The sequence below is a fragment of the Panthera tigris genome, chromosome D2 (assembly GCF_018350195.1).
Source record: "Panthera tigris isolate Pti1 chromosome D2, P.tigris_Pti1_mat1.1, whole genome shotgun sequence".
In the NCBI taxonomy this organism is placed as follows: domain Eukaryota; kingdom Metazoa; phylum Chordata; class Mammalia; order Carnivora; family Felidae; genus Panthera; species Panthera tigris.
Window position 1 is genome coordinate 76,971,614 of NC_056670.1, and position 16,703 is coordinate 76,988,316.

At 38.2% G+C, this 16,703-nt stretch overlaps 1 protein-coding gene across 6 annotated transcripts in view; it reads right to left on the bottom strand.

Moving 5' to 3' along the window:
* ATE1 (arginyltransferase 1) overlaps positions 1 to 16,703 on the bottom strand; it is a 153,908-nt gene that overhangs the window by 135,197 nt on the left and 2,008 nt on the right. For all 6 annotated transcript variants that reach the window (XM_042960798.1, XM_042960796.1, XM_042960795.1 and 3 more), the window contains exons 2-6: positions 15,324 to 15,387; positions 12,198 to 12,260; positions 7,884 to 7,987; positions 5,870 to 6,124; positions 111 to 343 (exon numbers count right to left, since the gene is read on the bottom strand). In XM_042960798.1, the coding sequence (XP_042816732.1) occupies positions 111 to 343; positions 5,870 to 6,124; positions 7,884 to 7,987; positions 12,198 to 12,260; positions 15,324 to 15,387 (719 nt within the window). The remainder of the gene's footprint in view (positions 1 to 110; positions 344 to 5,869; positions 6,125 to 7,883; positions 7,988 to 12,197; positions 12,261 to 15,323; positions 15,388 to 16,703) is intronic.

A 16,703-nucleotide genomic window follows, 5' to 3' on the forward strand; every position in this document is an offset into this window, starting at 1 on the left:
AATTTCCCATTATTTAAACAGCAAAATATCACCTGGTGAGTAGAACCTCAAATGAAAATAAATAAAGTACCCACCAACAACAAAATAAAATAAAACACCCTCCAAAGTACCTCCAACTTGTGTGATGCATTCTCTGGTAAAGATTCAAAAATTAAATCTTCGAGCGATTTGGGCTGGTTGGATTTATTAGCCTTTGGTGGGAACAAAGACGGTGGTTCACCCTGAGCCTGGAAACCCTCAGGTTCTCCAGCCGGGTTCTGCTGCATCAGTTTTAACCTTTTCCTTTCTTTCCGGATTTCCTTTGCTTTTCGACAGGGAGGCTTACTCAAATCTGCTCCTTTGCCTAAAAACAATTTCAAAATATTAGACCACTCACAATTGACTCAAGAAATGTTTTTTTCAAGTCTCAAAGATTCTACAGAACTAGGCCCAAAGCATTTCAACAGTTAGGTTAGCTTTATAGGTGGATTCTTCAGAAGATTCTGGTGTAGAGCTCTAAGTTATCTTAAAATCCTATCTTAGAAGCAGGAACTGTCAAAGAAAATAAACAGTCACAGAAACTTTTCAGGCAGCTTTTACTGGTGAAAATTCAAAAACAATTTTTTTTAATATTCATCCACTTCTCTGTCTTTATAAGTAGAAAAAAACATAATCAATTATCTTCTGCTTCAGGACATGAATGTTTCCAGCACATTTCTGAGGGACATTTCTCTCAAAGCACTTGTGACATAAACAAACGCTTAGGACCTGGGTGTAAATGAATACTGATCCCAGAAAACACTCTGGCAGGTTTTTTAATGAAAAAATACTCTTGCTTAGTTGAAGGGATCTGTGTCTCTCCATCTAACTGAGGGGCCTCATTAGCTCAGCTCAGTTAATGACAGTTTTTGTTTCAATTAAAAGAGCAAGTATCAGACTGAAAGGCCTTAAAGATATAAAAATTTTTTAACTAAAACAGGGGCGCCTGGGTGGCTTAGCCGGTTAAGCATCTGACTCTCGATTTCGGCTCCGGTCATGATCTCACGGTTCATGGGATTGAGCCCTGGGATTGAGCCAGCAGTACAGAGCCTACCTGGGATTCTCTCTCTTTCCTCTCTCTCTGTCCGTCCCTTGCTTGTGCACTCTCTCTCAAAATAAGTAAACTTAAATAAATAAATAAATAAATAAATAAATAAATAAATAAATAAATATTTTAAGTACAATAAACCACAAATTTTAGTGAGTGCCTTTTCATCCAGTAAGTTGTCTTTAAGGACTCTGTGCTGAGAAAATCAAGAGCTAGAGGCAAATAATGAACACACCTGAAAACTTCAGTATCATTTAAATGCCCAATAGAATAATTATACAATTTTCATTTTATTTTCAATTTCTTAAGTAGACTCCACACCCAACATGGGGCTTGAACTCATGACCCTGAGATCAAGCGTCACGTGCTCTACTGACTGGCCCCCACCCCCCTACAAATTTTTAAAACAGCTAAGCAACAGAATATCAAAAAGTCATTAGAAATGCTTCAGAAATTTTCGGGGATTTGTCATTACACAAGGTTAAAAAAGATTTCCAATTATTTACAAATAGATACACGAAAAATATTTATTAAAATGCCTGAAAAGAAATATACCACCATGTTAACAGTCAAAGAAAGGACTTTTCTTGCTCTTTTCCTTGCAGTGTTCTCTTTTCTTCAAATTCTCTAACGATGAACATACCTTTGTAAATTTTTTAGCTATTAACAAGATAAAGAAAAATGCTACTTTAAGTTCCTAAAACACATATTTACAAACCATATAAAAGTAAGCAATAGGAAGTTTTACAAGACCAGCAAGTTTAATTTTATAGAAAAGAAAATTAAGACCCAGTATGTTAAGAGACTTGCTAGAGACCAAGAGCTGGTCAAAAAAAATTAATCTGATGAGAAAATAGTTCATTCATAGTGAAACCATATTACAACTTCACTAACATGTTTTCCAAATAAAAACAAAATCTACCCATAAAAGAAGACTCTGAATAAGTTTAACAACCAGGCAACAAAAGACTTGACTCAATAATTAACCATTACTGCCTTAGAGAATTAATTTTCTTTGGCCAGGGAATGCGTCTTCCTCAAATTTGTTCACAGAGGCACAACAGCATTTGGTTAAGAGCATACACTCTGACATGGGCCGCAAGAGGTCATCCCTGTCTCTCGGCTAGCTGACCTGAGGCAACATTACTTGTCTATACAAGAAAGACAATAACCAGTCTTACCTTTGGAGTTCCATGAGAATTAAATGAGTCAATACATGTGTAGCTCATAAAACAATACCTACTATTTAACTGGGGTCTTCTATTATTATTAGCTATTATATGCATCACCAATTCCTACAATGGTTCACCTATTTAGGCATTTCCATAAATGGTAATAAGGCAAAAAAGAATCCTGCATTTTCTAATAGTTACTCAAAATGACATTCTCTAGAGTGAACTGAGAAACAAGTTTTCACCATTTTTATGAAAGATCACCTATGTCAGCTTTGCATTAACGGATTCATTGGACTAAGCAATCCTTCTTGTGGTTGTTTTACTCTACACGTATGTACTATCATGATATGAACTGCAAAGGATAAATTAGGATTTCAGCTTATTTATGGGAATAAAGATCCCCCCAAAGCAAGAAGCTCCTTCAATGGAACAGAAACAGATCAATATAAAATCACTGCACCGTACCAACCCAGCACCCACAGATGTTCAAACCACTCAAGGATCCTAGATTAGTCCCAAGAGTTTTGAAAAGAGTTCAGCAGACCCGCATAATTCCTAATTAAGTTTCAGGAAATATACCTTTAATATTTTGTAAATAAAATGGAAATGCGTGTTTCTAGACAAAATCCAAAGCTTCCTACATTTTAAAATAATCTCACATTTTTATTGAAAAATATAAAAGGAAAATAAGTGCAAACTTTTTTTAATGTTCCAGTAATCATACTGCTGAAGAAGTTAGTTTTGTTATTATAAAACTGTTGTGTAATGTAGGGTAAAGCAAATGGGTAACTGTGATATTCTAATTCTACCCTTCTCCATGTCCTTGAGAGCAAGGTTTCTAAGTGTGGAAGAAAGAAGATCCAATGTCAAACAAGCAAACAAACACGTAAAAATACTTACAGTCCTGAATTTGAATTGGAAATATCAATATGACCACACGACCTATTAAGTCTGTTCATGGAAAAAGCCTAGAAAACAAGAACCAAGCCAGTAACAATAGTGGTCACCTCTGGTCTAGCTGGTGATCTTCAAATGCCATTTTCCACTAAAAGAAACCAGGGCTTCTTGGGGAAATGGCTGTACAAGACGTTCCAGGAGCATCATATCATAGAAAGCTGCTAAGACTACCAACATTTTTTCAAACAAACCAGAAGCCAACTTAGAGAAACTCCCACAGGAGCAAGAATTAAAACATGGCAAATGTGTTTAAAACTCACTGTTAGAAGAGGTTATTTTGTAAAATGGATGACACAAAATGAAAGAATCAAGAATTCCTCTTGCCTTTGCTGGGAGTTCTTATGGGAGACAAGTGGATGAGAAGGTTCTGTTTATGGAAGTATCCAGTTAGTAAATGAAAAATGAATTACAGACTTAAAATATCTAACGGATAAACGGATTTAGGCATTGAGCATTGGTCCACAGCTACTAGCATGAACAGAAAGAGAGGCACCCGGACATTATGTGTCTCCTGAAAGAACATCCCACCACCCATGAACTAACCTTACCCATCCTCAAATAAATAACTGGAACTCCAATCTGATGAAGATATCTCTCTCTCCAAAAAAGCAAAAGAAAACCAAAATGCCAAAAGACAAAAAAAACAAAACAAAACAAAAACAATTTAATCTTGAATTTGATCAAGGCTCTACATCCAACTATCAATTTACAGGCAGGTACGGCAACATGTTAAACTGCACTGTAGATGTAACTGTTGGTCAAATAACCCAGGTCAAACAACCCAGTTTCTTCAACAAATAAAGTGCAAATAAAAAGGCTGGAGTAATGAAAGATCTACTGAGATTTTTTAACTATAGCAACCAACTGCAATATGTGGCCATATTTGGATCCTGATGCAAACAAATACTTAAAAACTGGAAACTTTAACACTGAATATTCAGTATCATTACGGAATTTTACTTAGGTGTAATAATGCTATTGTGAGTATGTATTTGAAAGTTCTAATCTTATAGAGATGCAAAATGAAGTTTTTAAAAATGTAATAAACTGTAATTTTTATAATAAACAACTAAAATAATAAAAGAACTGGCCCTATCACCTAAGACAGTAAGAGATGTAAGAAATTTATCTAAACCATTCAGAATATTTTATTGGACTCTTCTTACTAGTTAGGATGAAATCTCAGGTTGACATCCAATTAAATGCCATGAAAGCCATGCGTAAAAATACCTATTCAAAAAAAATGCAAAATGGGGCACCTGGGTGGCTCAGTTGGATAAGCATCCAACTTCGGCTCAGGTCATGATCTCATGTTTCATGAGTTCAAGCCTTGCATCAGGCTCTCTGATGTCTATGCAGAGCCTGCTTCAGATCCTCAGTCTCCATCTCTGCCCCACTTGCACTCTCTCTACCCCCGCCAAAATAAATAGAGGTTTAAAAAAAATCCAAAACAAAGTTTTCTGTGCATTAATAGGATTTAGACAAGAAAAACCGTAATAGTAATAAAAATCTCTCCTTTGGATCATTTTGTATAAATAAATATAAGAATTCAGGAACTGAAACATAAACATCTAAATTGACATTTTATGAAATAATTTTTTTTTTAAATCATACAGGGGGTGGGGTGCCTGGGTAGCTCAGTCAGTTAAGCATCCGACTTCAGCTCAGGTCATGATCTCACGGTTTGTGGGTTCGAGCCCCACATCGGGCTCTGTGCTGACAGCTTGCTCAGAGCCTGGAGCCTGCTTTGGACTCTGTCTCCTCTCTCTGTCCCTTCCCTGCTGGCGCCCTGTCTCTATCTGTCTCTCAAAAATAAATAAATGTTAAAAAAATTTTTTTTTAATCACACAGGGGTGCCTGGGTGGCTCAGTTGGTTAAGCATCTGAGTCCTGATTTCAGCTCAGGTCATGATCTCACAGTTTGTGAGACTCAGCCCGGCATGGGGCTCTGCACTGACAGTGCGGAGCCTGCTTGGGATTCTCTTTCTCTTTCCCTCCCCCGACAAAATAAAAAAATAAATGAACATTTAAAAAAATAAACATTTTTAAAAGTAAATACAGAAAAAAGAAAAATTAAAAAACCATACAAACACATGCACACACACACAAATAAACCCATTTAAAGTTGGATACAATTTTAAAACCTAAGTATTTTACAAGTGAAAGTATAGGAAAAAATCTGACCTTACTAAAGGTGAAGTAAAATATCAAAATCTGGAAATTTTTAAACTAAAATTCATTATGATTACATAAAGAAATCTAATAATAAACTAAAGACCTTTATAATGTCTGTATTTTGAACATAATACCTAAAATTTATTTTGTCTTACTTCACACCAAAAATAAAAATGTTTAGCACCACATCCTTGCACAGGTAAAAATGTGATTCTCAAACTCTACGTTCCTAGGGTAGTAAGAAATGGCACTCTTTAAAAATATGTGTATTGGGAGATAATGAAACTATTATTTCAGGCTTTTTAAAAATAGCAGTTTTTAAAATATGTGATTTGTCCATCTAAATCCAGGCAATAATAAGTTGTACAAAACAGGGATTTTACAGATTTCATACAACTCATATTTTTAGCTGATGAGACAGCCCAAGGGCTACAATGTTCCAAGCACAAAGAAAATCACTAGGACTTTAAAAAGGCCACAGAGCAAACTTGCCCTACCTGGCTTAGGAGCCATGGGCATTTTAACTGGATGTGACGGCTCACCAGAGCCCAACTTCTCCTCTATATCTTGCGACTGAATGAATTCATTAGATGCTCCTTTCTTTGGGCTTTTTCCTTTCTTCTTTTCTTCACTGTCAAAGCTCTCTGTGAGGTCACCGCTGAGCGTTTTAAGGTCACACTGTATATCCAATTTATTTATTAATCCAAAGTCACCAGCAACAGTGTCCTCCATGGTGGGCTCCATAGGATCATCTACAAATCAGAAAAAATCAAAGTCTATCAGCCATGCCATCTGACGCAATTAAGATACACGTAGTAAAAACAAAATGCCCCTTTTTTCTGATGTGGTAGAGACTACGGTGTGTGCATCAGGTCCATTCTCCCACCTTCCAAAGTAACAGGGCTGTAGTTAAGACTGTGGCACCCAAGCAAGGGAATGTACCCCAGTCCGTCTGCAAGTTGTGACCAAGTTCCCACCAGTGGAACAGAACCAAAACTGATAGGTTCAACTTGGCCTCACTTGTTTCTAAAGGTAATTTGTAACCCTGAACTTCCACCCCCTCCTCTCCCCACTGACTGGATTAGTAAAAACCAGCGTGAGCTTGGAAACTACATGTTGAAGGGAGTCCCAGAATGGCTGGGGGCGCAGAGCAGACTGTAGGCTAATGTGAAACACCCACAATGGGCTGTCACACGAGGAAACAAACAGACTTCCAGCATTTGTTAGTCATCGCATGCTGGTGTCTTCTTCTTATAGCTATTTACCCTTCTACTCTAATGAGTACATCACTCCCATAAGTTACAAACATAAATAATTTAGAAGTCTGTAACAAGTCAAATAAAGAGCCAAATGTAAAAGCTATGTATAAAGACAGGCAATCATCAATTTATAAATGGAAGGCACTTCAAGGCTTATCTGAATATTAATTTTTGAAACTCAGAACATGATTTTCAGCCACTGAAATAACTTTTTGACCAACCAACAAAATGTATTTAGTTTTTAAGACTATGTACAGACAATACTAATCAGAGCTGTACCAAAGTTCTGATGTCCCCAATGCCCAATTGTCCCTGAACCTCTAGACCCTGTAAGCCTTCCAGGCTTTTTTGTTGCCCACAGCTCTGCCAAGTCTGCTCCATGATGTCCTGAGTTTTAATCCATTAAGGACAGTGCCCAAGGGCGAAGAACTTCCCTGGCCTGCTGGCCACTGTATCGCCAGTGCTTAAAACAGGGACTGGCACATTGTTGGCACTGAAAATATACTTGGGGATGTATTAACAAGCTAAAAGTGTTAACAAGTTAACAAGTTAAAAGTTAACAAGTTAAAAGTGAGGAAGGCTCCCAGGGTTGGACACTTCCTAGGGCAGATGTGAGAAAGAGCTCTAACAACAGCTGGCATTCCCAATTATGCTCATCGATTAGGCATGGCCTAGAGGAAAACTTTTAAAAAAGAAAAGACAAGATACTGAAACAACTGAAAAAGCAAGTATCTGTAAACCAAAGTTAATTTCTTTTAGGAAACGGACTCACAATTCAAAGTTTATCATACAAAAAAGAAAACTTCAAGCAATATAATGATTTACTGAAGGGCTTCCTCAAAGAAAACCTGGGCTTCACTCAGCATTCAAAGTGGTTGTGTAGTCTTGTGCAAGGGGTACCTAAGCCTCTGTTTCTCAGACATTCTACCACTTTCTCTGTACTTCACAAGGTATTATAGGACCAAGTTGTCAAAGTACTGTGAAAACTTAAGCTCTAATAAACTCTAGGAAATCACAAGAGCTGTAAAACTTTCCTACATCTTCCCTTTCCCCAACAGACACTCCTCATACCCTTGACCTTCAGGCCAATGGCAACAGTACCAGCAACACTAACAACAATCACCATCCTCAGATTAACAGTAGTGCCTGACTATGGCAAGAACCCCCTATCCCTACTTCAGAAAGAGCCGGAAGGGAGAACCTTGGAAATCAACATCAATATAAAGAGTTTTTAGACCCAATCTCATCTTACCCTCATAATTTCCTTTGGAAATTTCCCCTTTGGCCAGAAATTTCAACATTTTTTTCAAAACCTTCTTGTGTGATTTTGATGGCTGAAACTGTAAAGGTCGGCACCTAGGAAAGCAAAACAAATATTTAAAAAGTGAACTCAAACCATGAAGAAATAAAATGAGTTCTGGATAGTATCTAGTACAGTGAGGCAAACTTCATGCCTGGGATTTCTGGGTAAAGACAGGGCTTGATGTAGCCTCTAGTCCCACTCCAAATCTCACTAAAAAACTACGTTAAGGAATTAGAAAAAAAAAAAAAAAGACATGAATCACTGGGGAAAAAAAAAAGAAATGTTGGAAGCTGGATAGCACAGGTATAAGTAGTAACTGACTTCGTAGACCAAAGAATGTTAAATCCTAAGCCAAGAGTGTTGAAAAGCCAGAAAGACAACCAATTCTCTCTACATTACCCCTAAAAGTTTTAGAGACCGGTGATACCTGATACCTCAGGAGATAAGTGTGAAGGCAGGTCTAAAAATAGAAAATCTCTTGAAAGTCTGTTTTGGAAGCAGTTAGGTGTCTGATGCCCTCCCCACTCCTCCCCACACAACTCCTTACACAACCCAGAAGAAAGTTGCAAACTTAGAAAAGAGTAAAAAAACAAAAAAAACAAAAAAAAACAAAAAAAAAACAGGGCCTCCTACATGAGGATACAAGCACAGTGGAAAGCAATGGAACTGGACTAGAAAAAAGTCTAAAGTCTACATCCTGAATGTTGAGACTTCCAAGCCACTTCCCCAACCCAGCCACAAAAACTGGCACTTTCTCTCCAGAATGTGATCAGACCCCAAGATACTGTCCTCAGGCACTCTCCACTGTAAAGTGAGAATCACCAGATACTTGGAGAGAAACTCTACAAAGACACGTTGCCAAAAACACTGGAGAAGGTAACTAGGAAGACACAGAGTACAGAGGAAGGAGAGAGCCCCCAAAATAAAAACATCCTCAGAACACTCTCTTATTTCTCTTTAGCTATTACAGCCACACAACAATGGGAGGTTACAAAACAATAGAGAGTGTCCAAAAAGAAAAATCTCCCAGAAGAAAAAGCATAACAGAAAAAGTTAAAATTTAAACAAGACTTGGAAAATAAAGTTGAGGAAATCTTCCAAAAGATACAGCAAAAGGGATGGAAAACTGAAGAGAAAAAAAATTAGAGGATCGCTCTAATTTTTAATTATTTTGAAATTAATGTTTAAGTTCAATAACTGAATAAAAACATCATCAGCAGTTATAATGGAATAGAAGAAAGAAAATGGAGGGAAGAAGACCAACAAAATAAAGAAAATGTCCGTGAAGTGAAGAATAATGGTGGGAGGAGGTCCCAGGTAAGAAGGGCCACATAAGTCCATGTGTAACGGATGCAAACAGACACTGCCAAACAGAAAACATCAGAACACTGGGAACAAAAAATCCTTCCCCAAAGAAAGAACATTCTCCACAAAGGAACAGGAATCAGAAGACTACCTGACTTAACAGCAGTAAGACAATGGAGCAAAGCCTTCAAAATTTTAAGGAAAATTATTTCCCATCTACGCTTTTTTTTTTTTTTTTAACATTTATTTATTTTTGAGACAGAGGGAGACAGAGCATGAACGGGGGCGGGTCAGAGAGAGGGAGACACAGAATCCGAAACAGGCTCCAGGCTCTGAGCTGTCAGCACAGAGCCCGACGCGGGGCTCGAACTCACGGAGTGCGAGATCATGACCTGAGGTGAAGTCGGCCGCTTAACCGACTGAGCCACCAAGGCGCCCCTCCCATCTACACTTCCATATCCCAGCCAAACTATAAGTTCGAGTAGAGAATTAAAACATTTTCAAATGTACAATGTCTAAAAAGTACTTCTCGTGCACTCTTCCTCAGAAAGCTATTAAATGTGCTTCACAAAAATGAGGAAATAATCCAAGAAAGAGAGGTCAGGAGATAGGAGACACAGGATCCAAAAAGAAATCCAAAGAGAATCCCCACGATGACAGTAAAAAGAGATCCCAGGGTGACAGTGATGCAGGAGTTGTAGAGACAACCTGTCCAGATCAGAGCACGTCAGAAGACAACACAGAGATATTCATCAAGAAGATAAAAGCAATAGGGTACCTGAAGCATCTGAAAGTACCAAGACGACATTTACACTACTACGGAAGCATTTCTAAACCAACTGGTGATGAGTACGTAAAAGGCTATGTAAACACAGAAGACAATTATCAATTCCATGGAAAGCAAAAACTCGTACAGGAAGGAAAAATCATAGCACACTACATGACTCAACTGTAAAGCGTATTTATAGGTCATAACAAAGGCATTACACCTATTTAAAATTACACTACTTCTAAGCTGGGAAGTTGACAATGAGGACAAAAAGGAGCTTGAATGTGACAAGGGAACAGGGATGAAATAAAGTTAAGTCCTTATCTTTCAGAGACAGAAACCCAGAGACAGTGAGAAAAAATAAAGTTGAATCCTTATTTCTGAAAGAGAGAAACACAGAGATAATGAGAAAAACCCAAAGATAAGGATATATAGTTATATAAGCATCTCAAGTAAAAGGTAGAAAGAAGATAAAACAAAAGAATCTTAAAAAATTTGAGTGTGCCCTGTATTGGGAAAGAGGAAACAAGAAGGCTCAGGGGACTGCAATTCTGCAAAATACGTTTTATGAAATGTTCGATTTTTTAATTATTAGCATATAATTTTACATAAAAATAAAAACTAAAAAAAAAAAAAAATCATCGTCAAGGAAGCTCATCCTCATTTAAACTCACATACTGGGCAGCCCCTGACCTCTCTCTAACAAGAAGCTATGCTATAGGTTATAATCACCTTGCCTTTACATTAGGTCTTATTACAACTATTGTAGTCAACAAAGTAAAAAAAAAAAAAAAAAAAAAAACCCAGAAGAGTAAATATACAAAATGACTCCATAGTGTCATCATATATAACGAAGTTGTGTAGAGGATAACAATTCAGGAAATGTTTGATTTCATGCTCTGTTTTGCAATGTTAATTGAGTCCCTTTTCATAAAAGCAATCAATGTACCTGGAACAGTGCTTGGCACTGAGAGGCACCCAATAAATTATAGAAGGTTTGTCTTTTTTCTTTAACCCACTGAAATTGACATTTTCTGATTAGAGAGTCTCAGGGTTCAAGCTGATCAGCTCCAGACTTAATTTAAACAGAATCCTGGCCATAATCCAATAATAAATTGCTATTTGAAGGAAAAGGACTTCTGCCTTTGACGATGTCACTGCTTCATAACCACTAAAACTGAAAGAGGACAGCACAATTCTGTCATTTTATTCTTTGTATAAGTGAGACGGTGTCACCAAACCAGACAGCCACCTCTTCTCTTTATTGCCCAGTCCTATGATCAGTTAGATAAGAGAATGGATTCTTAACCAGGAATCGGTGGAACTTCGGGAGTCTATGGTCATCCTAAAATTAATATGCAAAATGTTACGTATTCTTGCCTCCAGGCCCCTCTCCCTTTTGTTCTGTTGCAGAGAGGATCTATAACTTTTCATCAGATTGTCAAAACAGTCTTCAACCCCAAAACAAATTAAGAGATGGGACAGAAGTGTGAAGACCAGCCAAAACATGATGGATACAACTACGTTTGCTTTTTTTATCTAGAGAATATATTTACATTGAAACTGTACTCAAATGCTTAACAACGATAACATGCTTTCTCTTTTTTCTACCAGAAGAAGAGGAAGGCAAGGAGGACAACAAGGGAGAAGAGGAGGACCTTTAGAACCTAAAAAGGTTAAATCCTTCCATGTTATGCTGGGGTTTGCTGGTTAAGCAAACACTCTGTAGGAAAACAGACTTTCTAGCTTAAGTTTTACAATGAAGAAAACAACTCTGAATACATGTGGCAGATTAAATGTCAGCCCCCGCCCCTTTCTACGGATCCTATAGTACTGTTTGAATATGAGCACGACGTCTAGTAATACACTAGAATGTGGAAAGCCCTAAGCTAAATTTTATAAAGAATTTGATACCTAAAAGTAATCAGAGTATTTGCTGGTATTTTCATAATATGTCATAGAATCATTGACTAGACTACTAAATAGTACACTTTTTTATATCATACTTACACCCAAACCATGAATTATTAATAGCTACTGATGACGTATAAATGTAGCATCGGTATGTAAAAAAGATACAATTCATTTGCTTTTCTTTATAAAGGATGTCTACCTACGACAAAAGTTCACATGTAAAAAAAAGCAAGGTGCCACTAAAAAAATTATATGAGACAGATCCTCTTTCTTACCTTATCGTGTACTGGGGACAACATGTTTGATTCATGACAGGCTTGTACACATATTTCCCACTTCTAAAATTGAAAAATGTTTTGTTAATGTCTCATACGTTTCTCACATGTACCAAAGCAGACTAGTACAGGGGCACAAAATTAATTACGGTAAAAATCTGATCGATAACATAAAAACATATAGATGTAGTTACTCCTCAGAACTAAGCAATCTTGCAACACTGGCACAGCAAGGACAGAGCCCAGCCTTTCCTTTCCTAAACCTTTACGTACATACTCCAAGCCTCTTCACCTCAGTTACCCTCTTAGCGTCACCTGCCATCCTTCCAGGCCTCAACCCACCACCAATCCTCAATACCACAAAGGCAATCACAGAAAACTGCTCAGGATGTGGGGACCCTGACGTGTCATAGCCTAGGATATCCACACTTGAGGGTTCCATGTGCACTAGGGCCACGAAGCCCAAAATCAACCCAATCCTTTCAAGGCCTTCTGGATCTTGGTTAATGGCAGAGCCATGACATTATGGACTGAATTCTGTCCCCTCAAAATTCATATTTTGAAGCCCTACCCCCACTACCTCAGAATGGGACTATATTTGGAGAGAAGGCCTTTAAAGAGGTGATTAAGTTAAAATGACAGTTAACATAAGCCCTAATCCAATCTGAATGGTGTGCATATCAGAAAAAGAAACTGGGCATACAAAGAGACACCAGGTACCAGGGACATACATGCAAAGAGAAAGGACCCCATGAGGCCACAGCAAGAAGGCGGCAACGTACAAGCCAAGGAAGGGTCTCCAGAAAAGAAAGAAAGCTGAAGACACCTGGGTTTTGGAAATTTCAGCCTCCAGTACTGTGAGAATACAGATTCCTGTTGTTTAAGACACCCAGTCAGTGGTACTTTGTTACAGCCATCCAAGCAAACACACGAGTTCGGTTCCTGACCCAGAAGCCTGGGAGTCATCTCAAATTCCTCCCTTTAAGGCACCTCTATATCCCGTCAGTAAGCTTTCTACTTCTAAACCGTACCTTGTTTCCATCCCCTTTCACCTGTCTTCTAACCTATAGCCACTGATGATGACGGCATCGTTGTGAGAGGACGATTTCCTATCTGGACCGCACGGTGATCTTTAGAACCGGTCTTTCTGCCTTCAGAACCACCCCCTCAAACACCTCTCTACGATCTGAATGGTCATTTCCAAAGCACAAATTCCGTCACACTTCTGACATAAAAGCTTTCAATGGCTCCCCTTCCACCTTAAAAAAAAAGAAAAGTTCTTCATCATGGCATACAAAATCCTTCAACATCTGACCCAGATCTTCTTTTTGGGTCTCATGATGAAGTTTAAAGAAAGCTATGAAGTTTCATCTGTTGCACTCAATCCCGTATCTTTTGGGTAGTATTGGCACAAGGCCCTTACCACTGCTTATATTTACATAAAAAAACTTTATATACTCTAAAATTATCTATATAAAAATAATTACCAAAAAATCTTAGCCATCAAAGGCAATGTGTAAACCTTAATGGAATCCTGATTCAAATAAACCAACTATTAAAAAGGGGCATTTTTGAGACTAGTAGAAACCTAAGCAAAACTAAGTAACAGATGACATCAAGGAATTATTAATTTTGTAAAGTATGGTAACGGTATTATAAATACATTAAAAAGGAAACAAGAATCCTCTCTTAGAAACGTGTCTATTATAGGTGTATTGACAGGATACCTAAATTGCTTTAAATTATTTTGTGGAGGAGGAGGGAGCATCTTAGCTGGGTCAAGCTGCTATAACAATATACCACGGAGGGAGTTGCTTATAAACACAACAACGTATTCCTCATAGTTCTGGAGGTTGGGAAGTCCAAGATCAAGGGTGTTGGCATATTTAATGTCTGATGAAGACAAGCTTCCCGGTTCATATATTTGTTGTAACCTCACATGGCAGAAGGGGCAAGAAAGGGAACTCTCTGGGGTCTCTTTTACAAGGGCACAAATCCCATTCGTGAGGGTCCCACCCTCTGACCTAATCACCTCCCAAAGGCCCACTTCCCAATACCATCATATCGGGGGTTAGGATTGAAAAGATGTACTTGGGGCTTGTGAGGGATGACACACAAACATTCACACCACCACAGGGAGCAAGGAGATTTGACGAAACAAGACTGGCAAAACAAACCTTAACGACTGCCAAAGCCTGCTGATAGCTACATCAAGTTCATTAGAACATACTCTACATTTATGTAGGCTTGAAGTTCTCCTAATGAACATCTTTGTTTAATGTTTGTTTATTTTGGAGAGAAAGAGAGCACGTGCACCAGGGGGAGGGGCAGAAAGAGGGAGAGAGAGAATTCCAAGGAGGCTCCTCGCTGACTGTGCAAAGCCCGACACAGGACTCAATCCCACAACTGTAAGATCATGACCTGAGCCAAAATCAAGAGTCGGATGCTTAACGGACTGAGCTACCCAGGTGCTCCTAATAAATGCCTTTAAAAGAAGAGACAGCGGAATCACTACATAAAGAAATATAATTTAGGGGCGCCTGGGTGGCTCAGTCGGTTAAGCGGCCGACTTCAGCTCAGGTCACGATCTCGCGGTCCGTGGGTTCGAGCCCCGCGTCGGGCTCTGGGCTGATGGCTCAGAGCCTGGAGCCTACTTCCGATTCTGTGTCTCCCTCTCTCTCTGCCCCTCCCCCGTTCATGCTCTCTCTCTCTCTCGGTCTCAAAAATAAATAAAACGTTAAAAAAAAAAATTAAAAAAAAAAAAAAAAAAAAGAAATATAATTTAAAAACGTCTTGGGGCACCTGGGTGGCTCAGTCGGTTAAGTGTCTGACTTCGGCTCGGGTCATGATCTCACGGCTCGTGAGTTGGAGCCCCACATCGGGCCCTGTGCTGACAGCTCAGAGCCCAGGGCCCGCTTTGGATTCTGTGTCTCCCTCGCTCTCTGCCCCTCCCCCACTCACACTCTGTCTTTCCCTCTCTCTCTCAAAAACGAATAAACATTTAAAAAAAAAAAGTCTTAAATCTTTTTCCAACAACAGGAAAACATTTCACAGGCGAACAACATTTTCTAGTTATAAGAAGAACCGGAGTAATAAGAGAAGCATTTTTGTATGAAGGACCTTTACCTCCGCCATCCTCGGTCTATGAGATCCTGATAATCCTGTACCGTCATGGAGTGTGCCCACATGCCTGAAAAAGTAAGTGCCATGTACCAAGTTAATCATAGCAGGTTGAACTTTTTTTTTTTAATTCAAAGCGTTTTCTAAATGTGAATATTGAAGCAAAAAAAAAAATCTAGCTCACACTGGAAAAATGAAAGTTTGCACATACTTCACACCATGTGACATAATACACAACAAATGAAAAAAAAATTATTTACCTTAATCTTAAAAATCAAACAAATCAAAGTGATTACATTTAATTCCGAATTACTCTATAGTCTCTTTGACACCGTAAATTTAAGGTCCTCCCTGAGATCAGATTACACAACACCTTTAACCATAATAATATCCCCGATAATTTAATAAGCTGGTCCCCTCCGAAGAATTGGAAAGCAAATGTTTTCTTATGCATTTAATTCTCATTGTTATGTTTTTAGCATAGTCTTGGACGTTGAAAATAGAACAAAAGTATACAGCAGTATTCCTTTTAAGTATAAAAACTGAAAGCAATCGAAATGCCCAGGAACAAAAAAGTGATTACAGAGGACATTATCAGTATGATGGAATAATTCATGATGCAACCATGAAAAAACATTAAAAGGTATATCTGAATTAATGTTAATAGAAAAATAAATGTTTCTCTCGTAAACAGCAAACTGCATCAGAAGTATGTAAAGACAGGGGTGCCTGGGTGGCTCAGTTGGTTGAACGTCCGACTTTGGCTCAGGTCACGATCTCACGATTCGTGGGTTTGAGCCCCACATCGGGCTCTGTGCTGACAGCCTGGAGCCTGCTTCAGAATCTGTGTTGCCCCCCCCCACCATTCCTCCCCTGCTTGCACTCTGTCTCTGTCGCTCTCAAAAATAAATAAATATTAAAAAAATATTTTAAAAAGAAGTATGCAAAGACAGAGGTACGCTTGATAGCACAGGTTGTATTAAGAAACAGAAATGTCCAGAAGCCTTGCAGGTGCTCATTAACACTGAATTACTTTATGAGCCTCAATTTCATCATCTATAAAAATAGGAATAATAAAACCTACTTAATAGGTGCTATGCCCTATAGTAAAGATTATCATCAGAACTAAAATAAATACGATGGAAATTTACAGTTGTCTCTTTAGGTGAAAAGGCTGAAAACTGATTTCTTCCACAGAACTTTAAACAAAGGACATCTATATTAATCAACTTCCTCTTATTAAAGTCACTGGGAAAATAATGAAGAATCTATGAATATGTTAATTTTAAACACACAATCTAAAGTGCTTATTACACACATACTATAGTCAGAATACCAAATTCTGAAAAAGATGAGGAGGAAATCTCTAATACCCGAAAGCAATCA